The 26,588-nt window shown below is 40.2% G+C and overlaps 1 protein-coding gene across 2 annotated transcripts; it reads right to left on the reverse strand.

The window, feature by feature from the left end:
* Positions 1-1,892: 1,892 nt before the first annotated feature.
* satb2 (SATB homeobox 2) lies at positions 1,893-15,193 on the reverse strand. 2 transcript variants are annotated; one of them, XM_076030832.1, is made up of 14 exons: positions 14,864-14,991; positions 14,441-14,511; positions 14,011-14,196; positions 13,395-13,521; positions 12,303-12,426; positions 11,641-11,740; positions 11,186-11,236; positions 9,345-9,913; positions 8,235-8,447; positions 7,986-8,072; positions 7,326-7,478; positions 5,823-6,017; positions 4,224-4,433; positions 1,893-4,098 (listed from the first exon to the last, which is right to left on the reverse strand). In XM_076030832.1, the coding sequence occupies exons 2-14, from the start codon at positions 14,499-14,501 to the stop codon at positions 3,637-3,639; spliced, it is 2,538 nt and encodes an 845-aa protein (XP_075886947.1). In that variant the 5' UTR covers positions 14,502-14,511; positions 14,864-14,991; the 3' UTR covers positions 1,893-3,636. The 2 variants fall into 2 exon arrangements, with proteins under 2 accessions (XP_075886947.1, XP_075886946.1); XM_076030831.1 differs by lacking the exon at positions 14,441-14,511 and having other exon boundaries at positions 14,864-15,193.
* Between the last annotated feature and the right edge of the window lie 11,395 nt (positions 15,194-26,588).

Genomic DNA, 26,588 nt, shown 5'->3' on the forward strand with positions numbered 1-26,588 from the left:
CATCATTAACCAACATTTAACTGCTGACTTTTCGGTACATATTAACAGCCTTGGCCATCATCTTGAATGTCACCCAAAACAACCTCACAATACAATTGCTTTGCTTCACAGAATGACCTTATCAACCCCTATTCAACTGATGTGATGACAATAACCACTGAGTAGGGGCACACTTGTTGACCTGTCATAAACATATATATATATATATATATATATATATATATATATATATATATATATATATATATATATATATATATATATATATGTATACATACTGAAGTTGCAGGACACATGCTAAAGTTAGAGGAAAAAGTTGTCACGTTCCCAAAGATGTGAAATTTGAAAAAAGGCAACATTACAACTGATTTTTCCACCTCACCCTTGTGTTTCTAGCTGTACTGTAACTTAACTTCACTGTTTTCCTTCAATCTCCCTCACTTGCTTTTGTGCTTATTTTTTCAGAGGGTCACATGCTATTAAATAAACAGTCTTAAGACTAACTGGATTGTAGTTTAAATTTCATCTCATCAAAACATCTTGTTTCTCTCAAGAGTCGACTGTTTTGACATGCATCCCAATTAAATTATAAACAAGCAGGCAGGCCTCCTGATGGTGATGCTGGAGCCACTCATTTCCCTAATTGTTTGCAGTTGTCTGGTTGCGCCAGCAAGACCCCATGACTAACACAGCCTCGTTAATGTAAGGGGGTGTGGCGTAGAAAATCTATAAGTTGTTCAAAGGATAAAAAAAACTGGAGCACAGACTTGAAGAAAGCAGAATATTCTTGTATTTGCAGTATTTCAGTGCAATATTTTCAATAAATGATTGTGTTTTTTTGTTTTACGGAGGGATGGCTGCACGACCTGGAGATGTTTAAAGTGGGCTGTCTAGTCACGGTTTTTTGCTAACCTAAGTTCTGTAATAGTGCAACCAAAGAAGAGTGGTACACATCTTCTTTATTAAGGTCGAAGGGTTGAGTTAGTGCAACTGGACTTGTTTTTGTGATCTTTCAAGATCTTGAAAGATCACAAAAACAAGTCCAGTTGCACTAACTCAACCCTTCGACCTCAAGATGACCTGGATGACTGAGAACCTTCACAGACATGTCTTCTTTATTAGCCAGAGTTTGAGTCAATTTCAGTGTATTTTATTTATATAAAGTGGGGACAAATTTCATGTGGCAATACGGTCCTTCTTTCAACCATCAAACCCAAACTCTTGTTGCCAGTAAAAGAAGCTTGTCACTTCAGAGAACAAGTCTGCGCCACTGCACCTGAGGCTTTGCATTGCACTTGATGATGTAAGGCTTGGCTGTAGTTTCTCAGCTATGGAAACCCTTCATCCATCCATCCATTTTCTGGGGCAACAGTCTCAGCAGAGATGTCCAGACTTCCCTGGCCCCAGTCACTTCCTCAGGGTGGGATACCAAAACCGAGACGTAGTCTCTCCAGCGTGTCCTCGGCCTTCCTCTGGATCTCCTTCCAGTGGAACATACCCGGAACACCTCACAAGGGAGGCGTCCAGCAGGCACCTAAAACAGATGGCCGAGTCACCTCAGCTGGCAACTCTCGATGTGGAGAAGCAGCGGCTGTACTCCAAGCTCCCCAGGGTGACGGAGCTCCTTACCCTTTACTATGGAAACCCAAAGCTCTCAACATACCGTGCTGGAGTTTATCTGCAGCTGACACAAAGAGGTATGTTGCTATTAACTCTGCAGAACCCTGAAGAAGAAGCCGTCTGCCTAGATTTTATACACCTGTGGTAATTGAAGTGAAACTGGTATTTAATTATTCATATTGCCAATACATGTGTTTGAGAGTGTCAGTGGCTATGTAACCATCCAATTGATTTCTTTTAATAATGGCATTAAAATGACATCAGACTGGAGATTGTTAATCCACACATTTTTAATAAACTTCAATATTAGATTGCCTAATATTGATCCAATTCGAAGAATTTAAAGTAACCCTGATTGTGACACAGAGAAGTTCAATACAATTTTGTCAAGTAATAGCACTGTGATATAAATTAAAAGGAAGGCAGTGTCTATGTCAATAGATTTGTCTTTACCATTACTGATATTATTTTATAAAAAAACAAAACAAAACAAAAAAACACTCGTCCTCAACAAAAACAAATAATACAATTTCTGAATATCAGTATAAATGGCTCGAACATTTTAAGTCAATGTGGAAAAATCACAATTCTTTTAAATGGATGAACTGTCCTGTGATGAATCATATTATATTGTCAATGACATTAAAAAAAAAAAAAGGAACGGAGAGAGCTTATCTTTAGCTGTTATAATCTCAGGCTTCTCAGGTTGTTTTATGCTTAACAAGTCTCATCCATTATATTAGGAAAACAGAAATGGCTTTCGCCATTGAAACTCAGTAACTGTTTTTCTTTCACTTCACATATTCATTTACTCTTTTAAAAGATGTCTTGTTACTCAACCACCAATTTATACAGACCAATATATTAATAAATAAACCTCTTTAGGACAACAAATCTAATAATCGTGGAGGAAGAACCCGAGAAGTTGGTAACCAATTCAAGAGAAGAAGAAGAGGAGAAAGGAAGGCTGAGAGGAAAGATAAGCAGATAAGGTGGATGATCCCACTTGATCTAGACTGAGTGTTGTTACTAACACACTATGCCTTCCATCTTTTCTTGACATATCCCCGTTGTCATCTGGTTCCTGGACCACACCTGCAGTGTGACCTGCTATCCAGTGGAGATGGAGTCACATCATTATCATCTGGATGGATTGAATACGCTAGCTCTTTATGAACTTAGTCCTGTACTCATATTTTACGTACTTCTGTACTACTGCAACGCTTATGGTTTGATATCAGTGTTCCTTATGTTGTGCTCTGTGTTTGGGACACCTATTTGTCTGCCTAATGCCAGTCATGGGAACTGAGGCATTTTTGAGATGGTGGCTTTTCTCTCCTCCAAAGTCTTCTTTGAGTTGTTTGTTTGGGAATTCAGGTAAACTCCATCTAAGGCTAAATACCAATACAAGACCGATAGTCAACGAGTGCCTAATAGGAAAATTGAAAAGAACATGGAAGAGAGAGTTCAAGAGGGTGTGAAACCGTTAAAATCAAATGAAATGTAACAGTACAAGGGTAAAAGACACTTGTTCTGCAATCCAATCGTAATTGGGCATGACACTGAACATTTGTCAGCGATGTGTCTGTCGGGTCAGAACCAGACTAAATTCCAGTAGTCAGATCCTCTATCTGTGAGTCATGATTTCAAGTCTTTCAGTGTCTAGAAGAGCAGATTTTTTTTCTTGGTATTTTAAGAGACGTATCAATGTGACACAATTGATGTCACATTTGGATGAGGAGAATTACCTCCTTATTTTCTCAGTAAACTAAATCTTGCAGATGAACAGCGATGACAACCGTGCATACAAAATTCACTGGTTTGCAAAAGTACCAGCTATCCTGTCAAGTTAATGTCACAGCTCTCTTAGCTAGCAGTTGTAGATGCTAACCTATCTCAAAGTAAATTAACTTCTACTGTTGAAATTATGAATGTATCTTTTTTTTCTGTCCCCCGCTTCATTTTTTGTTTGTCCTTTCTCTTTATCAGCATTCTGCTCAAGCACTCGGTCTACTCTCAGAGACTGAATGATGAATTGCCAGAAGCCAGAGCTTGATTCTGTCCTTTGCTCTTGCCTTCCTCACGAATAGTATTTTTCTCTGTCGAAGATAGGCTGGAGTTTGTGCTGGAGGAATCTGATGGCTGGTGAAGCCGTCCAGTGTTACTGATACTCCGTTCGACTGATTGAAAGATCTCCTCTGCTCCGTCTTCACTTGACTCTGTGTCCTCTGAGCCCGAGAGCAACTCCTCTTCTCTGTATTCACTGACGCTCAGACCTCCAGTGGCAGTTAGTGCCTCACCCAGCTCTTTCAGACGGCCATGATGCTTCACATGGTAGCGCTGGTTCTGAAAAAACTTGATGATGGTGTGTTTGGGAAGGTCAAGTTGTGCAGACAATGTGTATATAGCCTCCTGGTCAGGGTATAGTCCAACATCTTGGATAAAGCTCTGTAGGATCCCCAAGGCTTTCAGAGAGATCTGAAAGCAAAAGCCAGGTGTCAAGACAAAAACATTTATTGAAAGAACAAGACAGCATAGTGTTAAGATAATAACTGTTGTGGTAATATCCCATTTATGAAAATGCACAAATATTCATCACGTACCTTTGTACGTGACCTTGGCCTTTTGTTGGTCCTTTCACTGCAAACAGTGATTTGGGGGCACCTGCCTGTAGATCTGTCGCCCATATTCTGCAATTTCTCATCATTCAATGGGACAGACAATGCTTTTTCTTGCACTGGAGACCAGCCATATTCCTTAATTTGTGCAGGAGATGGAGTGGGAAGTGCTTGATGGGGTGACTTGGGAAGTGCCTGATGGGATAGACAGAAATGTTGATTAGTTTAAAGCTTAAAGCCAAGAAAAAAAAATAACTTTGGTGTGTTATTGGAACAAATTTGACTTTGAATTTTCGGTCCTTATGTCATTGTGGGGTCTGTTGTCCAACTTTCTCCCCAGGTCCAACAAACATGCACGTGAGTCAAAACGTGAACTCTAAAGTGGGTGTAGGAGTGGCCTTAAGTGTGAATGGTTATTGGTCTTTCTGTGTTGCCCTGCGATGAACAGACTTGTCCAGGGTGCCATCGCCCCAAGACATCTTGGGTATGCTGCAGCACCACCCAAAATAATAAATAAAATAACAAGAAAATGCAATCTTATTTAAATGTGGCAGAAAAATTGCGCTCAGCAGGTGACAGCAACCAACCAAACTATTTTCTACCCTGCTGCCGTTCAAGCACATTTTGTGGATGTCCTGGATGGTCATCATCTCTTTTGGGCTGGGAGAGTTTGAAAATGCCGCCCTGCCCGACTTCATGTAAACCCCTAAAACAGTCTTTTTTGGCAGGGATAAGGTTGCATCCTGGCCTCGCCTTGCAATCTGAGCTGATTGAAAGGCGTGGATGACCACTCACAACAACAACAACAACAACAAAAATTGTTTTATCTAAATGAAGGACAAAGAGGTCCAAAGATTGGTCCAAAAAAAGTGGTCTGTTTTCCTGCAGCACTGTTGAGACACAGACAGATTACCTCAACGCATAATTAAAGCTGCAAGCAGCACTCAAGGGACTGAGTCTGCCGTCGCCAGCAGATGTCTGCTGTCGCCATACGACCTTCCTGTTCAACAAGAGGAACATTTTTGTGGGTGGCTCTCTTGAGCCCTAATGGGTTTATTACTCATGTTTATGAAAAAATTCACCATTCTTGACCTGTGTGTCAAATTTGGCGTTTTGGAGTTTTGGCCTCAGACGTTCATTGAGTCAATCGTATTCTGGAAGGACGCTCATGAATCATATGTGTAAGCAATGTCTGTGTCTTACTGTGAGGTTGAGGAATCTAACTAAGTGTGACACAGACGTATGTTTTTCTTCAAGTGTTCTCATCTTGAACGGATGCTGAGAAAGAGAATTTGATGGGTGCTGACCAAATGCCAAAGATATGATTGCGTTAATAGTGTCCATCACTGAAAATGTTACCACACAGCCTAGCCTAGCTTAGCCTAGCCTGCTTAGTCAACAGCACACTCGGCTTGGGGCAATATCTTTGTCGCCCTACAGGCATCAGATTTGATGGCACTAAATTGGATTGTCTTGAATTTTCTGTTGTCTTAATTTGTTGCTTTTGATTGGCTGACTTGCTGCACTGGTTGAACCGGAAGATGTTAATTAGAACAACTAGAGCAGTTTTGTGTCCTTTCATACTTGTTTGTCTTGTGTGAGGTGGAGGATTGAGTGCAGTCTTTCAGATTGGTGGTTCCTGGATTCCTCTTCATAAGTGATGTCTCTGTCAGCTTGTGGAAGCGTCAGAAACCTTCGAATAGTGCAAAGGTTTTCCCACAGAGTACGGTTCTCTGGGCTGGGGTTCTCTTTCCACCGGAGCAGCTCACAGAGCCAACCCTACAGAGAGGACAGAAGATGGAGAAATAAAGAAGAGGTTAAATAGAAATTTGGAATTTGATAGACCGAGGGTTCAAGGGGATTCTATGCGCCAGAGTTGAGGATATTAATATTAGTATAGCAGCTGTCTGTGTTAATTTTTTTCTGTAAAGTTTGAAAGCAACCATGAAAACTGATTACCAGGTATGTTAAAATAGGTGATAAGATCAATTAGAATATGTGGTTGTATCCGGCAGAAAAAGTCAGCAAATAGTCATTCCTGATATTGAGATTTCACAGTGTTTGCTGACTCGTAAAAAACGGTGGGAAACCCTGAGGGTCTTATCCGCCTTCAGAGAAGGCCGAGAAATTTTTTGGACCAAAAAATAGGACTATTAAACATAAACATTATCATTCAATTTCCTTTCATTTGATATAATACATTTAATACATTTTCTCTCGTGTACTTGAGCCTAATGTCAAGTTCACATTAATAAAAGGCTTACTGTCGCGAAAACATGTCATCCAATCAGAATTTTTAGAATCTGTCACAACCTGGTTGGCTGGCTCATTCATTGGTTTGAACTTCACGAGTCCATTATTAGGCCAAGTTGTGTGTCTTAGCTACAGAGTGATGGCTGAATTGACCAATTGAAGCAGGTGGGACAAAATAAAATATTTGAGGCCATGTTGAAGTATTCACCTCACAGTCTCGGGTGCAACACTTGGACACAGAGACTGAGAGAGCGCGCTAGAGAGTGAAATGGCAGAAGACGACGGCGATGTGTAACTTTTTGCGTATCGAAATGGGAACTGAATTTATTTGATTGCGTCAGTGTGTGTCTGATTTGTTATGCGCCATGATTTCATAGCGCTGACCATGGTGAGTAAATGAGCCTCGGTGTTCATGGCCGTATTTACAAGTTTAGTGAAGTTTATGTTGAGCAGGTGGCTTGTTGTTGAGAATGCTAGCCAGGTTTTGGGCTACAACATAAATAGCACACCTTTTTTTTTTTTTTAAATCTTATTTGTGCAGGTTTCTGTTGCAAAAGCCACACAATCCCTTTGTGAATATGACTCTTTATTTATTTATTTATTTTTTTTATCTCAGAGCAACATGCTGAGTCATCTGATTATCTAGCTGAGTCACTAACCAGAGGAAGGCAGTCTTCAATCTTTGGAACCAAGTAGTGTGTAGCTTCACTCAGCATTTGATCACAGGTGATACATTTTAATAACATAAAAAGCAATGTACCCCTGTTCAACGTTTTAATAGTTTTGGATATTCAGTCATTTTACTTTATTGAACTTCTGAAGCTGTGTGGTCACCTGGCTCTTGTTGGCGGCAACCTTTGCAAAAAGAGCTTGGGAAACCTTGGCTCTCTTCATCTCCTGCTGAATTTCATCATAAATGCCTGACGTAATGTTAGCCTGGGACACAGGAGTCGTGGGAAGGTCCGCGGCTGGGACACTCGGCCTTATCTGAAAGAAAGAGTCAACATGTGTTATGATTCACAGCGCATTCAAATTTTTCAACTGAGATAATTAGAGATCATAAGAAGTAATGCAATCATTAGTCTTGTAACTTATTGAGTTCTAAGGATGACAAAATGTATTATTGATTACTATGCACAATCACTATTGTGCAGGAGCTCTAGTGCCTGCAGGTATGTGTGTCATCGCAGATAATCTTAGTTTCTATGAGAGAATGTAAGTAAAAATAACAATTGTTGAAGGGTGTTTTCTAAATGAGCATCAATACATTGTGTTAACAGATGAATGTCGATAAGTGTAATCGTTTTGGTTGCTCCTATTAGAAAATAGATATGTTTCACAGAGCTGAACACAGTGTTAAATTCCTCAGGAAGACATGTATTGACCCGACAGCTCACAATTATATGTTTTTTAACTAAAGAACAAGACAGAGCCTACTAATATTGTTATAACAGGAACTGAAAACAAAAGCACTGGAAAGTTATTAGAACTCACAGAGTTGGAGGTCTTCGTTTTATTTTTCCAAATAGGGGCCCAGGTATTTGAAGTCACATGGTCATCCAAACTGCCTTCCCACACTTTCTGCACACACATGCACATGACATGCAGTTACAGTTCATAATTAGACATGCAGGTATAATCCCATCTGATAAGTTTTTATTACTTTATTGGTGTTGAAAATTCTAAGGATACTTGTCATGTTATTTGTGAGGATGTACTCTGGACATGGCTGATTATACAAACCTGTGAGAGGTGATGAGCAGCAGGGTTCGACGAGTTTGAAGGAGGGAGGCCGATCGTGGGGCTGATGGTGCGCTCTCTCTCCTCCTGATATAGTCTGTCTCTTTCGTTGACTGGCAGATTGAGGAAATTCTGCATGGATTTCAGATTGGCCAGCAACGACTGGGAGGCTGTGTATGGGTCCTCCTCTTTGCGAAGGATTTCTGATAGCAGGCCCTGATAAACAAGGACACAAGAAGACAATGCAGATTCTGAATGAATGTTATGTTTTCATCAAACACCAGATCAGATACACCTGCTCAACTTCTTGTTGACAAAAAAATAGTAAATAGTTGGCCAGGATAGAAGAAAGGTGATTTAAGTGGCTTGATGAGACAAACTCAATATTTCAAAAAAATGCGTCAAAAAAACCAAACACCTGTTTATAGACTAAGTTAGAGAGGCATTTAATGGATTCCAGTCCACGTCATCTACATGCATCAGGTGTTTGTGTTTTTGATTAACCTATAGGTAGATGTTTGAAAGGTAGGAATGAGTACACATTTATAGGGCCAGCACACATTAATGCCGCAGTAAAACAGTCTGAAGTCCTTCTTAGGATTAAGCAATCGCTTGGTGCCTGTTATTTTATTGCTGTTTCGCTTGAATATTTAAACAAATGTAAGAAAAAAAGAGAGAGCGATAAATGTGAATTTAGCTAATTAATCCTGGGCAAAAAAAAAAATGTTAAAAAAGATTAGAAGTAAAAAGTAAAGCATAAAACACATATATACTCTCATTTAGTTGTAAGAATCCAAAATGATTTACCCAATAAGCAAAATCTTCTATTTTGCAAAAACCTTGCTTTTTGGTTTAATTAAATGTATAATCGGTGTCCTCATGTTGGTTGAATTCAATACAATATTGTTTCCTATACTTTTTTTCCTATCACATGTTAGTGCAGATATTCATTAGTTCATCTTAGATTTTCTGTCTCATTTCTTCACTTGTAGTTAAGTACAAAGTATAAAGCTTGCTGGCCTTCCTTCAATTGCCAGTTTCTCCTGTTGTCTGACACATTTGATCTCCCCTTTCACAAATGCACGTTTCGTTTTGTTTTTCACACATTCATACCTGTGTGCGGTTAAAAGCCACACGAGCGAACACAGCCTGGGACACGCTAGCTCTCTTCAACTCTTCCCTGACCTGCTGGTAAATGTCAGCGGAGACTTCAGAGGCTGAGATGCTGTTCCCTGGCTGTTCAGCAGCCTTCAATGAAGTCCGCGGGATGGGCGGGTGGTTGAGGAACTGCTGGTTGAGGGCCTGAGGGTGCTGACGAGCCAGCAGTCGACTTATGGCGAGTTGCTGGTTGATGAGGTGGGCCATTGCCAGCTGTTGACGCACCAGCTGCGGGGGCAGCTGGGGGGAGAGAAGACCTCCGGATCCCAGCAGGGGCTGGAAGGTGGTGGTGGAGGGTGACGTTGGAGGAGGTGCCTGGCCAGTGCGAACGGGGCCGTGGGGTGACGGCTGTTGTTGGGGCGCAGGAGGCTGCTGGCTTGGCTGAGAGAGTGCTTGCAGGTCCCCGGATGCAGTCTTATGCAGGAGGCCTCCAGTTCCCAGGGGACTGAGCTGGGGTAGGCCTGCCAACTGCGAAGGAGACCTCCGGCCCATCACACCATAGTCTGTCAAGTTGTCTCTTTCAACTGAAATGGATAAGTGAAGTGTTTAGTTGGAGTCTTTCCACATTCTTAGCATGTCTGTTTCTTTTTTGCTTATATTTGACAACCTGTTCCTGTTTGTAGATGTAGGTAGCAGCTAGGGCTGTCAGCGTTCATGCGTTAATCGCGATTAGTTAAATGCAATCCATAACTTGTCAATTTTTTAAAATTGCATTTCAAACATGAGGCCGGGTTCACACCGGAAGCGGAAGGTAACCGAATTTTACAAATGCAATTCCAACTGTGATAAATCGCAGTTAATTATGAACATTCTGCGATTAATCACGATTGAAAAACGAATCGTTTGACAGCCCCGGTAATATATGAACAATATTTGAACCTGTTTGTGACTCATTGCGGTTAACTGTAGAGTCTCTTTGATTCGATTTGATGAGACGTCAAAATTGATGTTGGCAGACTGTACTCTAATCTTCTCCTAAATCGCAGCCTATAATGGACATCAATGTATGATGTCACTGTGCACTGCATCCACGCGCACCTATGATGCAATCCATCTACGCTGCTAAACAACTATAAGAACTCCAGTATGGAATGTGTTGGTCGGTTAGATAGGTAGCCCCAGACAGACCGCAATGTAGTTTGTCCTAATAGAGTTGCCATAAGACCCCGAACACATTTCATAGCCCCGGACAGATTCTGTACCTACATCGGCTCAAAATATTTTTTATAGTCTCATTCATGGGCACAGAAGAAAATCTCAAAAAAAAGGAGAGAAGGAGAATTTGGACTCAAATGGACGCAAATAATTAACGACAGTGTGACTGCTACTGATATTTATTCACACCAACAGTCACTAAATTTGTACAAAAAAAAGAGTGTGATGACAGTGCAGTGTAAAGTGCAACAAGACGGAGGTAGCGTCATGGCTGCGCCAGACTCATTTGAATGTGTTTTGATTGATCATTTCCATACATTTCACATAAAATGACACCCTCTCTTTGGAACCAACTAGGGTGTGGCTTCATTCAGCATTTGATCATGGGTGATGCTTTTTGATAATATTATGCTGACTCTTGATTATAGGATCAGAGGTTACACAAAATTTAAAAGCAAGAAGGCGTGTGTGTGCAAGAAGGCATATGTAAGGCCACTCCAGTACTGATGCAAATATAATATAAATAACAATAATAATAATAATAATAATATGCATTGGAAATATTTAGTAATTCATGCATAGTTATTTTGGTTTGGGAGACGAACCCTTTAGATCTGCTTAGCGTCAAACACAGTTCTTACCTTTGATGTCAGTAGCATCTTGGTGGGGCCATATTTTGTCAAGGTAGTCCACTGCCCAACAAAGAAATTACAAATTAGTTCCAGATGTTGAACATGAAAAAAAACAATTTGACGGCTTACTTAAACAACTTAATTCCTCAACTGTCCCCCTGCCTGTTGCCCTGCATCAGTTCTGCACTCGCCATTGCAGCCCCACCCCGACCCCAGCATCCACCTGCAGTGCTCTGAGGTTCACTGCGGGGCTTCCCTCATCACTCCTCATAATCGCTATATTCATATTATTTTATACAAGGGTGACCTGGCCAAGTAAGGTAGTAGCACACGTCATAGTAAATAAAAACAGTTATTTGTGGTTCCAGTAGCAGTTTGAGAACACGATCTGAAATCAAAGACATTCCTTCATAGGCTGTTCCCATCAAAAACATGTGTGCATGATTGGGCATATTTCATAATACCTTTGAATTTCTTATACTTCTTGTACCAACGACCAAACTCCTGGCATTTAGAAGTCGACACGTTGTAGTAAGAGCTATTCATCAAAGAGTGGATCATACTCTGAAAGGGGGAAAGGACATCAAGATAATTCATAACCAATTAATGCACTAGCCACATGTGTTTCAATGTGTGTGTGTGTGTGTGTATATATACTTTTAATGTTGTTGTGTCTTGACAAGAATTGTGTGAATGTGTTTGTGAGCCCAGTCAATGAAGAATTTCTGTCGCCTTTTGGGACAGACAATGAAGCATATCTCATCTTATCTTATCTTAAATATGAACCGTACACTCTACAAAAGACACTTTGCATCTCGACAATAAATACATTCATGAATCCACTTTTTGAAACACAAAAAGGGGGAACAGTGCTCATTGAATTTGTACTCAAAGAATGGTAGCATTGAATTTGTACTCAGTGCAATAAATAAACATAGCATGGACGTCATTGAAGAGGTAGAGCAGAGGGTTAAACCTACTGCTAGTTGATTTTTACCGAGGAAAGAATCCATTTAGACATTTAGAACACGTAATTTCACTAATTAGAAATATGTACTAAAATCAATTCTATGAGATATGACATAAAAACAAGGTTATGTGGCAGCAGGAGAATATGGCACTTCACCTGTGACAGAGGACACTCTCTGGCCAGACTGTTGGGATTTATTTCCTTGAGGAGCTCTTTCAGAGCATTTCTGGTTGTGGCATGGTTCCACTGTTCACATGGCAAATCCTCCAGCTTTGAAACACTACAAAACATACGGAACAAGTTATTAACTTAATCAAGTAACCAAACCAACCGTGACATCAGCTTTACTAAAGGGACTTGCTGCAGAGCGGCGGTCACCAACCTTTTTGAACCTGAGAGCTACTTCATTGTGTCATGCAAAAGGCTACCAGTTGGCTACACTTTTAATGATACTCATCGATGTGAAGACACCAATCACGGTAATGATTTCTCAGAATAATTACCAACAATGACTTTACAGAGTTGGATAAAAACAATATCAATATTCAACACTTCGTTTTGTATTAAACTCAGCAATTCATTCATTTTTCAGGCGCTCACTTCTGCAACATTTAATAGGAAAATGTCAAATTTTCAACTGCTTACAACAGAATTAAATGTAGGATACGTGTGTATTGTGATAAAGTCTGTGAGAGGATCAACGTACAATTATATTATTATTATATTACAATCATTACCCAAGTATCTGTCATCGGTTAGGCCTTTCCCTAAAACTTTTGTCTATATCGGTCAGAGTTAACCAGGTAAGCACATTGAGATTGTATCAGATTAACTACATATAATACAACTAGATGAAGATAAGATATTTTTGTTCAATAAATAGGGATGTAAGGGTCTTAAAAATTGCTCCCATGAACTCTGAACAGTGAAATAAAGATCTCTAATCTAATCTCTAAATCTCTAATATAAAGAGCTCTCTAATCTCCATCTCTCTCTGAACAAAAATATATATTATACATATTTAGCACTGCTTGTCTCTCTCCATTGGAGAACTGCACTGTGATACCAAGACATTACTTCACCTGCAATGATTTAATTCAACAATCACCAGTGTGTGCAGCAGACCAACCAATTTGTTCACGTTAGTTGAGAACATTTCCTTGTGAAAGGTCTGTTACTTCAGTAATAATCACCTTCATCAAATAAAGCATTTTAAAACAATATGTCTCTTCAGAAATTTATAGTCACCTTTGTAGCTGAATATGCAGTGTGACCATGTGGTAGACCTCCAACAACATGTCAGCCACTGTAGCTTCTGGAGCGTCTGTCAGGAAGTTAATGGGCAGTGGTTTCCACCTTCCCACTTTAATAATGCCTGTTCAAAGACATAAAAGATTGCCCCATTTAATTAATACCAGAGCAGCATTGATCACTGAATAGGGTTCAGTTTGGTCAGGAGGGAAGTTCCACTAGCAGCTGAGGGTTACCCTTAGGTCCAAGGATTTGAACCAGTGACCCTCAGGTCACAAACTCACTTTTCCAACCTCTAGTCCACATCGCAAACTAAATCAAAGACTGCATTTCATGATAGGTAGTAACCAGTAACCAATGAGCCGATTAAATTTTGTAACTTCAATTCTTACAAAGTTTTGTCTAAATATATTTTCAAGCTCAATGCTCCACATTTAGATTACATGTTGTTTGTGCTGACCCGTGCACAATCATTTTTTTACTGGATGACTATCAAGTAAAATACAATTACAATATAGTTTGAAAATCTAAAAAAATGTATAATGAAATAGATGAAATGTATGGAATAAATGACCGAAGATAAGATTGCTGGTTTTAAAGTATTTTAACTGACCGTGGGCTTGTGCAGCAGAATTATGGGAGTAACCGAGGGCGAGCAGAGCTGTCTCCACCAGCTGAGAGAAGAGAATATCCTTTCTGACCAGAACAAACTCCGAATGCTCATCTCTTCCATCAAATCCGTCTGCCTGAGTCCCCTTCTCTGACTGCTCCACAACACAGAAGACGGGGATCGTTAGACCTGTGGAGGAGTACAAAAAGGTAAAGAAGAAAATAAAAAGGATTGTCTTTCGATCTGGCTCTGATAGGAAGCATGTGAATTTAAAGCTATTTTTAATGGTCCTATTTACATATAGAAGAACTGTTCTATCCATAGGAAAACCAAACTGCTTTGATTTTACGCTAATTATACACTTACACAACTTATTTATGGGAAGCATATTAAGCTTTTATCAATAAACCATGCCAAATTTTACACACTGCACCTGTGAAAATGGCAGTGACACCAGGCTCGTTCAGACCAAGACCAACAGTTTGTGGAGGCATGCGCCAATGCCTAATACAATACAATACATTGGGATTACATTAAACTCTTCCTAATAAATCTTGCCAAATCTTACACACTGCACCTAAAAGACTGTTCACACCCTGGACCATTAAAGCTTTTTGGGTTTGGGTCACCTGCAATCTTGTAATCAAATGAAATGCTCTAAAGACACAATGGGCTGCCAATTCCAGGTGGCAGAGCCACATGAGTACCACACACAAAGTTTTGCACACAAATGAAAAAGCACAGCATCTCAAATTGACCGTCTTATGCAATCAACTACAGAACTACAGAATCATCCAATTAAGCAAATGTTTTTAATTATGTTAGGGTTTCCTTATTCGCCAAAAAATGTCCCTACCCCCTTGTGGTCTTTGTGGAGATTCACTCAGGTGTATGTGTGTCTCAGCTGTATTCCGATTGCCCTCCAGATGCCTCCTCTTCCATAATGGTCGGCTGCTACTGATGAGTGGACTACCAGGCCTCTTCCCAGAATTGTCTTGGGTAATGGGGAACTCTCCTCCTTGATCCATCACCCTCCAGACCCCCAGAGGAGTTCCAGCTAGACAGAATGAGCCTTAAAAAAAACATCAAGAATATAAAGTGGTTAGAGGCATCCAAATGAGAAATGATCCTATTTTATATAGCATCTTTCTAGACAGTTTGGACCATAAAAAATACTATCTACTGCAAATACAAAAAAATGTTTCTGCTAAATAACTGGTAGTTATCATATCTGGTAGAAAGCCAATTTGTTTGCAGAATGTAGTTACCATTCACATAAACACAACAATGAGAAATGATGCAATGCAAAACATGCGCACAAAACAGTGACATCACTAGTTATAAATAAAGCATTAAAGGAAAAGGACTGTCCGTTTGAGAATATGTATTTTCATATTGTATTTTTGTTGTTGTAAAGTAATATCTTTGAATCTCTCTGTGACTGGTTCTCCTCCTTTCTAACTGGGAAAACTGAGCATGTTGCCCAGGCGAAGGTTACATTGGTGGTTAAATCACTCATCTGTGGGAATCCCCAAGGCTCTGTGTTAGGACCAATTCTTTTAGCTTATACATGCTCCCCCTTGGTCACTTCATTAATTCCATACCTATGCAGATGAAACACAGATCTACTTAAAGACTGGTTTAACTAACACTCCATTGTCAACATCTGCTTCGCTCACTGCTTGCCTGGAGGAGATAAAGGAGTACATTAAGTTCTGGTGTCTCCAACTTCAACTCCAAGTTCAGAGACCATCCTGGTTCATACTCAGAACCAGTGTCGCTCATCCACCATCACTAGTACCACCTTCTCTGACCAAGTCATTCCCCCATCTCCAGCCTTCACAATACTGAAGTAGAAAATGGATCCCCAAATCACCTGTAATGCCCACAGTCAACAGCTTAAGAACATCTCCAAATCTCTCCATCCTCCAATCACCCTTGCAGATGAGGAAGCATGAGGCCATGCTATTATCTCCTCCAGGCTCGACTATGACAATGAGCTCCTCATCGGGGTCCCTGGCAAAAGCATCCAAAAACTCCAACATACAGTGGTGCAGTGGATAGCGCTGCCGCCTCACAACAAGAAGGTTGTGGGTTCGAATCCCGACCTGGGTGGAGTTTGCATGTTCTCCCTGTGTCTGCATGGGTTCTCTCGGGGTTCTCTTGCTTCCTCCCACAATCCAAAAACATGCACGTGAGGTCAATTGAGCACTCTAAATTGTCCGTAGGTGTGCATGTGAGTGTGAATGGTTGTCGGTGTCTATGTGGCCCTGCGATGAACTGGCGACTTGTCCAGGATGTCACCCTGCCTTCGCCCTACGACAGCTGGAATAGGCTCCAGCAGACCCCCATGACGCTGAGCTCAGGAAAGAAGCGGGTATGGAAAATGAATGAATGAATGAACACAAGGTCACCACTGTATCCGTGAATATGACCAAGCAAAGTCTTTCGCCTGAGCTTCACTTCCAGAATTCTGCAACTTGGTTTGTGCCAAAAGCACCAGAGGGCTTATGACAAAGCCAAATACCAGTTAATGTTTCTATGGTATGTGCATTGGTTGTATTATCATTTAAATCACATCCTTATCAAGTAATTCTTATCCTTATCAACAGGTATTGAGTTTCACTTGCGATGCTAAGACTTGGTATCCCAGAGCCTGTTCAGGAATGAATGCCTCACACTATTTTACTTATGCACTGCCTGTTTAAAATTGAGTTATTTGGATATTTTTTCAATAGATAAGCAGTTGATGTACACACACACACACACACACACACACACACACACACACACATATATATATTTATTCTTTTTATTTTTATTTTTTCCTGGTAGATTGTGGTTGTGACTGCTAACATTGCTGATGGGGAATTTCACGGCGTACAAAGTTTATGTTTAACATGTCTCTATTCCCAATAAACCACACTTCCCATGTTTGTGAGTCCTGTTGCCCAAAGACCACAGGATTGACAATCAGCAAAGTTAGGATGGGCGGTCCACGTTTGGCAAAGATACTCCATGTAATATAAAGAAATGACTATTTACTTGAAATGTCTGATCATTTGGGTGAAATGTCCGATCATTTGGGATCATTTAGTAATGTATGTTTATTAATTTATTATATTATATATTATAATTATATTATATTATAATTAATCATATTTATATTCGCATAGAATTACAATGTATGCTCACATATGTTTTTACATTTATGCTTTATTATGTTTGCATAATTGATGTGGCCTTTGGTGAAAATGATTTTGACACCCCTGATTATGTTGCACACACACACACACACACACACACACAGAGAGAGAGAGAGAGAGAGAGAGAGAGAGAGAGAGAGAGAGAGAGAGTGTGTGTAGCTTGTTTTACAAAGACAAATCCCGGTAAATTCTTTTTTTTTTTTTTTTTACAATAACGTATTGTTCCATGAATTTACAAGATTTTTCGCAATGCATCAAAAGATTAGCAATATAATATTATGTAACATTTGACAACATCGCATCACAGAGGAGATGTTTTTACAAGAGGATTGGATTAAATTTGGCAGGCTTTGAAATACAAGCTTGAAGGAGTGTTGGACTCCGGGCCAGAGAGGCTGTCCGTCCACTCTTCCATAAAATCTAAGTTGAAGGTTAACATCTGAACATGTAGCCTGTGTTACACAGTCATAATGTCACTAATTTAACTTCTGAGTTGACGTGAGCAAACCTAAGGCGACAGTGTTATTAGCCTGCTTTATGCGCTTCAAAATTTCAAAGCTTAGTGAGACACAATGCAGACATTTCAAGCAACAATCCAACCAGCTGTGCCATTAACTCAAACGCAAACCGAATGTCCTGCAGCTGCATTTTGGTCTGAGTAATGTTGTTCGTACAAGGGATTGTGGTGAAGTTTTATTTCTTTCAGCTAAGTTGTGTTATGATCAGTTGCAGCAGACTGGTTTAGGGTTTAGCACGTGACGCTGCAGGGAGGATGGACATTACAAATACAGAGATAATGTTGACTATCGCTGAGATTTACATAAGCTGATTTTATAGAAGACAGGCATTATGGCCTAGTATAGTACCACTCAAGACAATTTACTGGTGAAATCCAGTAAAGCCAGTAAACCTTCGAAGGCTTTACACTACATGAGATTTTGGTTCCAATGTATGTTCTAAATTCCTTTTAATCTGCGATTTTAGATGTTTCGCTGGACTCAAGCCAAGTACAGACACCAAGACAACAAAAGTGGCCATTAGAAGCTGTGGAAAGGTGCATGAGAGACAGAGTGACTCCAGTCTATCTCGCTTCTCCCTCCTCTGCTGATTAATAGACGTTAAATGGCTTTGTGCATAAGTCAGTGACGCAAGATTGGGCCTCGTCTCTTCCCAAATGGATGTTGTATTTCACCCTTTGTTAGAATGTGCATTTGAATTCCATTCAGTGGCTGCCAAATGGGAAGATTATCCTGGAGTACTCAAGTTAACGTGTCATGTCAGGTTATGGCAGTTTACATATGTAATGTAAAACTATTGGTTAGGGTTAGTTCGGGTAGGGTCATTTGTAACAGTTTTGTTTAGTCATAGTGGGTTTAGGTTTTAATCTTAAAGTCGAAATTTTGTTTCAGTTGTACAGTACAGTTTTGACCAGTGCGTGTTTTGTTTTCGTTTTCAGTCAGCAGGTGAACAGAATAAGGAAATTCCAGTTGACAGCGAGCCAGGTCTATTCCAAAACAATTCTTATTAAAAAAAATAATTTGCAAAGTTTCAAATGTAAGAAAAAACTAAATAAAAATCAACTGTACCCCTTGATACAAAAACATTGCATTTTAAGGTATTTCCAGCTATTTGCGTGGGTTGCCAGTTAACTGCTTCAAACAGGAATACAGAGAAGGTAATATTGCACATTAGGTTGCAATCAAAGTAGATGACTGCATTGTGTATAACAAACAATATGCTGTAATTATTTTTGCAGGTATACGAACAAACTTTTACGGTACTTTTTTGGCAACTTTTTGCCAGGTGTTTATTGCAGTTTTTCATTTCAATTTGCTACAGTGTGGTGATTAAAATTATATTAATAATAATCTTTAAAAAGGGGCCCACATTTGAAGTTTTTTTTTTTATTATTATTATTATTTTTCTCTATTTCATAGTCACTGGTGCTGTTAACTTTGACAATTGGGACGAAACTTTTTGAGCAAAATGAAGACGACTTATTGAATTCTACCGCTTCTGAATACTTTAATTAAACGAACATTTTAGGAATACGTAAAAGGCAAATACATTTGGTTGCGTACGTCACATTTCGACAGGACAATAATATATATATTTGACAGAGAACCCCAGCAAGCAAGGCGAGCGTTTAATTCTCTTTTACAGCGCGTATGGCTGCGGATTTTTCATGGTTCAGAATCGTATTAAATACTTCCATTTTCGCGTGCTCTTGTCACAACAGAATGAATCCCTGTACATATTCCAGGTTTGCGCGTCTATTTCTGAAAAGCAGGATCGAAATAATCGTGACCTGAGAAGGTCAAACGCAGCCTCGGCTGAAAAGGGGTACTTTTTTAAAATTCCACACATTTTAAATGCAAAAATCAGTTCATCATTCTGTGAGAAGTTAAAAATTTGTTGTGGGGTCATTTTGGAGTTCCTGTGATAGACATGGGGTGGGTCACCACTGAAGAATCAGCGACCTGGTCACATTGGCTCGAAAGTTACCACATGAAGGAGTATTCCATCGTTGAGATTTCTCTGTGTTTCAAGACGTTGGTATTTCGAGGTGCCTCTCCTCAGGATAAATTTACTCAATTTGTCCCGTTTACGTGGAAAGGAGATTTTACTGGGGTGTTCTTTCTAAACGTCTGTTTTCTCCGCGAATAGTCCAAGTATGATACGTATTTTGTTGTGTTGTGATTTTATTTTTTAAATAAGATCATTTCGACCAAAGCGGACGGATTTGCAAAATAAGAAAAACGCGCCGCCGCCACAATTACACGCGCAATCAATAACAACGTGTTTGTTTACATGTTTAGAAAGTGATTGTAATGTAATGACAGAATAAATAATGAAATTATTATTATTATTATTATTATTATTATTATTATTATTATTATTATTATTATTATTATCAATAATAATAATAATAATAATAATAATAATAATAATAGAATGATCATTTTCAATAGTAATAATAATATCCTCATCAAATCATTTGCCTGCTAAACGAATAGGCTAACCTACAGTACAATCAATGACACCACAAACAACAAAATGCAACGTTGTTATTAATGTCGATACAAAAAAAGTGTGCAAATGATCACAAAAATGACAAGAATCTTGATCCGAACAAATACACGCACAGAGAGGCTGCTGCCAGAACACTTACTGTCTCCCGGTCGTGTGTGCGTGACGCGCTGCTGCTGGTCGCTGCGGGCTGCGACTACTGTCCATCGAGCGGCGCCACTGAATGCGGCAGGGGTCCAGCAGCTGCGGAACACGCGGCGGTTCGGGCTGTCGTGAGCTGGGTTTGGACTCCTCGCAGTCATACGGAGCAGAACCGAACTCCGAACTTCTCTCCGGCAAAGGCGGTAAGACGACGAAGAGCCACCTGGAGAGAGACGGAAGATGCTCTCTCTCTCTCTCTCTCTCTCTCTCTCTCTCTCTCTCTCTCTCTCTCTCTCTATCTATCTATCTATCTCTCTCTCTCTCTCTATCTATCTATCTATCCGCTGCGTTACTTGAACTTGATAATCCAGCCTCTCCGCCCCGACTGCCCCACACTTCCTCACTCCCTGCGCTGCATTGGTTTAAGTTTTCAACAACGCCAAGACGAATCAAACCTCTCTTCGAAGTTGTCCTTGTCCCTCGTCGTAGGGGAAAACGACACGGCTCGCAAACGCGACTCGGTTGTCGGCAGCATTAGCGATACGCTCGATTCGACACAAGCCTCGCAGCGCGACAAAAACAAAACCAAAAGACCAAACAAACAAACCCGGTGGGTGGAAGAGCAGTGGGAAAGTCAATGGATAAACGCGGTGGCGTTGAAAATTCAATCCGCTTGTCAGTGATTCGCCGACGGTGTCCCCGCAGAGCGAGGAAGGTGGAGAGAAGGGAGGAGAGACAAAGGGACGGGGGGGCAGGACAAGAGTGAACCAATAAAAAAATAAAATAAAATAAAAAATATCGGCAGAATTTGTCCTCGGACTTCGCCGCTAATAACCCCGGCAATAAACTGAAACTTAACTTCACTTTACCGGGTTATACGAGGCCTCGATCGTTTAATACGCGGAGTCTTTTCTTCCGTGTCATTGCGCCCTGTATTGCTTTTTATGGTGTGACTCCATCTTCTCAAGCGCCCTTTGGGCCATTATCAGTGAACCTTGACCGGAAGACCGATCGTAGCATTTTCATGCTTTTCTTTTTTTTTTTTTCTTCTTTTCTTTTTTTTTTTTTTTTTTGTTGTTTACGCCACATGGAGCAACAAGTTATCTTGTTATCAGCTGGCCTTCTAATACTTTCACACGTCAGTATCGCCCCGTGAGATTCGCCTCGACCTGAAGGTTGTGCTGCGTTAATAACAGCCTCGGCTGATCGAGCCATAAGACGCGTAGTTGTTCCCGAGTCAAAAAAAAATAATAAAAAAATATTTGACACGTTTGCGGCTCATTTGTCAGCGATAAATTCGTCAACCGTTGCAAACGCGTTCAGCAAGTGAAGCGAGTTTTTGCACTTCACGTTTAATTCTTGGATCAGTTCTCTCTGACTGCCTGACTTTTTATTTGTTGGTGAGAGTCATACTTCATATTGCTGTCGATTTTTATTATACTCACTGGGTCGTGTGGTATTTTTTTATATGTGTTGATATTTGCAGCAACGTGAATTGCAGCGTTTGAAGGAGCTGAAATGTTCAGAGGCTCAAGCAGCGGAGAGGAGCCACTCACCATCAGAGAAAGCAAGCTGCTGTGTGTTTCTCTTGTTGATGAATAATAATAATAATAATAATAATAATAATAATAATAATAATAATAATAATTAGTTTTTAGCTTCTTTGCTTTATCACGCTGTATGAAGATCACATTAGATTCACTTTGACTCTTCAACATCGTTTCAAGTCGGCGGCGATCGACCATAGAGCTTGTAGTCCATTTTTAGTTCTAAAACTGATGATGATGATGATGATGATGATGATGATGATGATGATGATGAACGCTTTGTCGAATATGTCGAGAGTATTCTGTTCAGGTTTCTTCCTGTTTCATTTTAAAATTTGAATACAGCCAATATAATTATGGACAAGTTGCCCCCTGACAACTTCAGATCAAGAGTTTTTTTTTTTTGTATTAAAAAAGTAGTAAAATTGTTTGTTTTTTTTCGGGGGACAAGGACAATCGGCTTTCTCACCTGTTGGTTTTCCACTCCACCTCACTTCTCGCTCCTTCTTTGCCCTACAACCGGAGTAACTAAATCCAGAATTCGTTGCAAACGTACATTGTATAACGACAAAAATCGAAAGAAATTGAAAAAAAAAAAAAAAAAATCAGATCAATCAAAATCAAAATAGACTGTGCTGCAAAATATAGTACAGTAGTCTTAAGCACACATAACGTCCATTGAAAGTATAGTGTGTGTGTGTGTGTGTGTGTGTGTGTGTGTGTGTGTGTGTGTGTGTGTGTGTGTGTGTGTTTTAAAGGTATGGCGATATGCTTACATTAGACGCTTGTTTTCTCTTTGCACGCAATAAAACAGCCGAGATGGATTTGATTTATTATTATTATTATTATTATTATTATTATTATTATTATTATTATTATTATTATTATAAATAAACAAATAAAAAACAAAGCTCTGCCTCCCAATCAAGCCATCATTTCCACTCCATGTTACCGTGAAAAAAAACAAACACTGACCAGCAGGTCTCGTGAATAACTGAAGATCGTTCCTCTGCAGAATCTCTCCAGAGCCTGCACACTTCACCCGTCATTTTGACTATTTATTAGTGGACCGCGGACGAGGACAGAAGCCCACACAAGCAGTTTATGAATCCCCGAAATGATCCCAACGGAAAACCAATAAATGAACCTATTGAAAAGACAATAATGACGTGGATAATTCAGGATGCAAGCGCCTCGCTCTCCCTCTCTCTCTCTTCCTCTCTCTCTCTCTCTCTCTCTCTCTCTCTCACACACACACACACACACACACACACAGACACATTCTGTGTGTGTTAAAAATTACTCATCCAAGGGCCTGACCTGCTTGACCCTGTGTTTACAAACAGATCTCAGCTCATCTCAAAAACTAAAATGTCAACATTGACAAAACATTTTTTTTTATTATTATTATTATTATTTTTACCTCAGATGCAGCTTTGCGCAACAACGAGGATCACTGATATGTATTTATTCAAAACAGTTATAAGCCATTGAATTGTTCCTGGACTTTGGACCTGACGTGCTTTACCTGATCGACGCTTCTCCGTTTCTCTGCAGGAGAGGAAATACCCGCTAATAGGGCGAAGTGCTCATGTTGCATCGATGTCTTAAGCCAAACAGCGCAGCTGCGTGGTGAGAAGTAACAATAACAAACTAAGAAGTTAAAGTCAAGGCCGAAGTATCGATAAAATCCAATAAACCTTTATTAGTCCAGAGGAAGTTGCACAAAAAGAAAAAAAAAAAAAAAAGCAAATTACTTCAACCGCATTGCTTATGATGGAAAGAGACACACTACCCAACACCAAGAGCAATGGACAATTGACTTTTACATTTTAATGTCTTTGTAAATCATTAATTGTACCGTTTTAGCTCTAACATGACTGTATGTTATATGACGTATATAATCCAATATAAAATGCAACACTGTAGATTGATAAAACTGATAATAATTGTGGTTTTTTTTTCATACTAACTCTGCTAAAATGTCTCTTTTTAACCTTTGTATGCTAAGTTAGTGGAATTCTGTAGTGTATGTATGTGAACACACGTGAAATCACAACAGGTATCCAAAGAATAACTACATGTTGCTGCTGCTTTTTTTTTTTTGTGGTGTCGCCAGGTGAGTGAAAAGAAAATTTGAGTAGCATTAGCAGTAGCATCACTTGCGATGCTAGCAGCAGCTCGACGAACGACTGAACTTGCCGTGTTGAAATCTTTCCAATGCTTTACCCCAACTGCAAAAGGCATCTTTTGCAAAAGCCTTGTAAGAATCCATGTCAAGCCCCACACATCGTCATGGCGCGCGTATCTTCTCAGCATGCAGATCATATTTCACAGAGAACTTTGTTGCTTGATGTCAAACGTAATCCACGGAAGTGTAGCTTTCCTGCTCGGTACTTTAGTTTCTGCTGACCCTTGCGCTGTCCATGCCACTGATGCTGCTACCACCACTGTTGCTGCTGCTGGGAACATTGGCAGTGATGTCTGTTGGTTTGATGTTTTATTTAATTCGAAACCTGTCCATTTTTAAGCGAATGATCTTCATTCGATTTTTGCTGTGCTGGCTACGATGTAGGACGACAGGTCCATCGCATCCATAATGTAGCTATGTGATGGACTTGATTAGTGATAACCAACAGCTTTTTTGCGCATGACAACCAATACCCGTCCGCCTGGCTACTGATGATGCCTTCACATGCACAGAGTTTTAACTACTGTGTCACAGAGATGCAGTAAATGGAAACAACTCGTGAGCCATTCAATCGGATGAACACCATAGAGTTTTTGGTCCATGTTGACTGGATTTCCCAGCCAGTTGGCTAGTGGTAGAGTGTCCGCCTTGACACGGGGAGGTTGTGGGTTCGATCCCCAGCTGGGTCATACCAAAGACTTTAAAAATGGTACCCAGTGACCCCTGCTAGGCACTCAGCATTTGGGGTTCGACTTGGGGGGGTTAGATCACCCAATGATTCCCGGTGCTGCTGCCCACGGCTCCTTCAGGGGATTGGTCAAATACAAAGGACAAATTTCACATCCTTCGGGATGCGACAAATAATGAATGGGACTTAAACTTAACTTGACTTTCCTCTTCTTTCTGAAAATGCCTGTCTGGCAAAGTCTGAATTTTTCTAGTGAGATGTCCTATTCACAAATCTCTTTCACTTCCATCCTAGTAGTAGCAATACTACTACTACTAGTAGTAGTAGTAGTAATAGTAGTAGTGGTACTACAACTAGGGCTTTGACGGCTTTGGATGTGATGTAGCACTTTACGAATAATAGTTGATTGATTGATTGAATTCATGAGCCTAGCCCTTCCCATGTGTGTAACTTCTCACTAATAAAACCCAATTTGTGTTTGACACTTTAGACTATAGATGCACTCCACACAGAAAGGACCCAATTAGAAGTGTTACCTTCTTGCAGTTAAGTGGAACTCATTCTGTTTTAGTAAAATACCTCTCCAATGAGTTATGATGCACCGAAGGTTTGAAGAAGGTTTATGAGCTAAATTGATAACTGATGTGTTCTTGTTCCGTTGCATTGCATTAGTACATGTAGTTTCCATTAAAAAAATAAATAAACTGATGCGTGGTTGTATCATATTTAGTAGAATGGTAAAGGGAGTGCATTTATATTGCATGTGTCTCTATCTTAATGGTGCCTAAAGTGATATACAGTGGCCTCTCATTCGCCACCTTACACAAAGACACTTCCACATGTAGGCAGTCAGGGCTGGTACTCGAACCACCAACCCTTCGATCATTAATCGGCCTGTCTAACGACTAAGCCACAACTGCCCTTTGTTCAGTTGTTGGGCCATTCCCATGACACCGTCTTGTTGGTCATTATCAACAAGCGGCCTGTTATCTCTCATTAAATCTGCCGCTATTGGGGTGGAGAGTAGTCGCTGAGCAAACATTATACCTGCCTTTAAACCAGGTTATCTAATCTTGTAAAAGGGGATGAGCTGGACTTTGGAGTATAGGGTGAGACAGTTAAGCCATTTTATTTTTTTCACAAGTGCTGTTTGGCATGCAAATCAAATATGATAAGAAATATCAATTTTTACGAATTGTCACATTGTCACTGTTTTGAGTTGTGGGTTTTAGGTCGTAAAACGGTCGTAGTCTCTTAGGACGATGCTAATGTGAAGAGGCAATCGATAAGCTTGAGGCTGTGGTCCTTTTTTTTAGCGGATGCTGTGCACCAGTGGTTCTCAACTGGTGGAGTCTCAGGACCCACATTTATTTTCATCACCTTTAAGTCGCGAAGGAAACTGCCCACGAAGCTGCGAACCAATCGAAACAGCTCCACGACCCACTTCCGGGCCGCGACCCACCAGTTGAGAAACACCACCCATGTGTTGACTGTGAACTGCTACCGCATGCTCTGGGCAAACACTTGTGGAGGGGAGGGTCCAGCATGAGGGAAGCATCTACCGCGCCCCACACACACACACACACACACACACACACACACACACACACACACACACACACACACACACACACACACACCATTCGTTTCTCTGCGCTACCTTCACCTTTGACGACACCTCATGGGCTTTTTGTTAAACAAGGACAGATCCGATTCATTTTCAAAACAATCCAACACTTTTCAAAACATAACGATGATGATCATGTTGATGTGTTTTG

The sequence above is a fragment of the Nelusetta ayraudi genome, unplaced genomic scaffold (assembly GCF_046127955.1).
Source record: "Nelusetta ayraudi isolate G7.1 ecotype Tasmania unplaced genomic scaffold, CSIRO-AGI_Nayr_v1 ptg000031l, whole genome shotgun sequence".
Taxonomy (NCBI): Eukaryota; Metazoa; Chordata; class Actinopteri; order Tetraodontiformes; family Monacanthidae; genus Nelusetta; species Nelusetta ayraudi.

Bases quoted from the DNA above. Each gene is read 5' to 3' on its own strand.
- satb2 (XM_076030831.1), bottom strand. From the start codon at position 15,035: ATGGATCAAGGAGGAGAGTTCCCCATTACCCAAGACAATTCTGGGAAG. The intron at 14,197-14,863 runs GTAGGGACATTT...ACTCCTCCACAG, and splicing joins TCCACAAAGACCACAAGGGG to GTCTAACGATCCCCGTCTTC. The intron at 13,522-14,010 runs GTCAGTTAAAAT...GTCTTTGAACAG, and splicing joins TTCTGCTGCACAAGCCCACG to GCATTATTAAAGTGGGAAGG.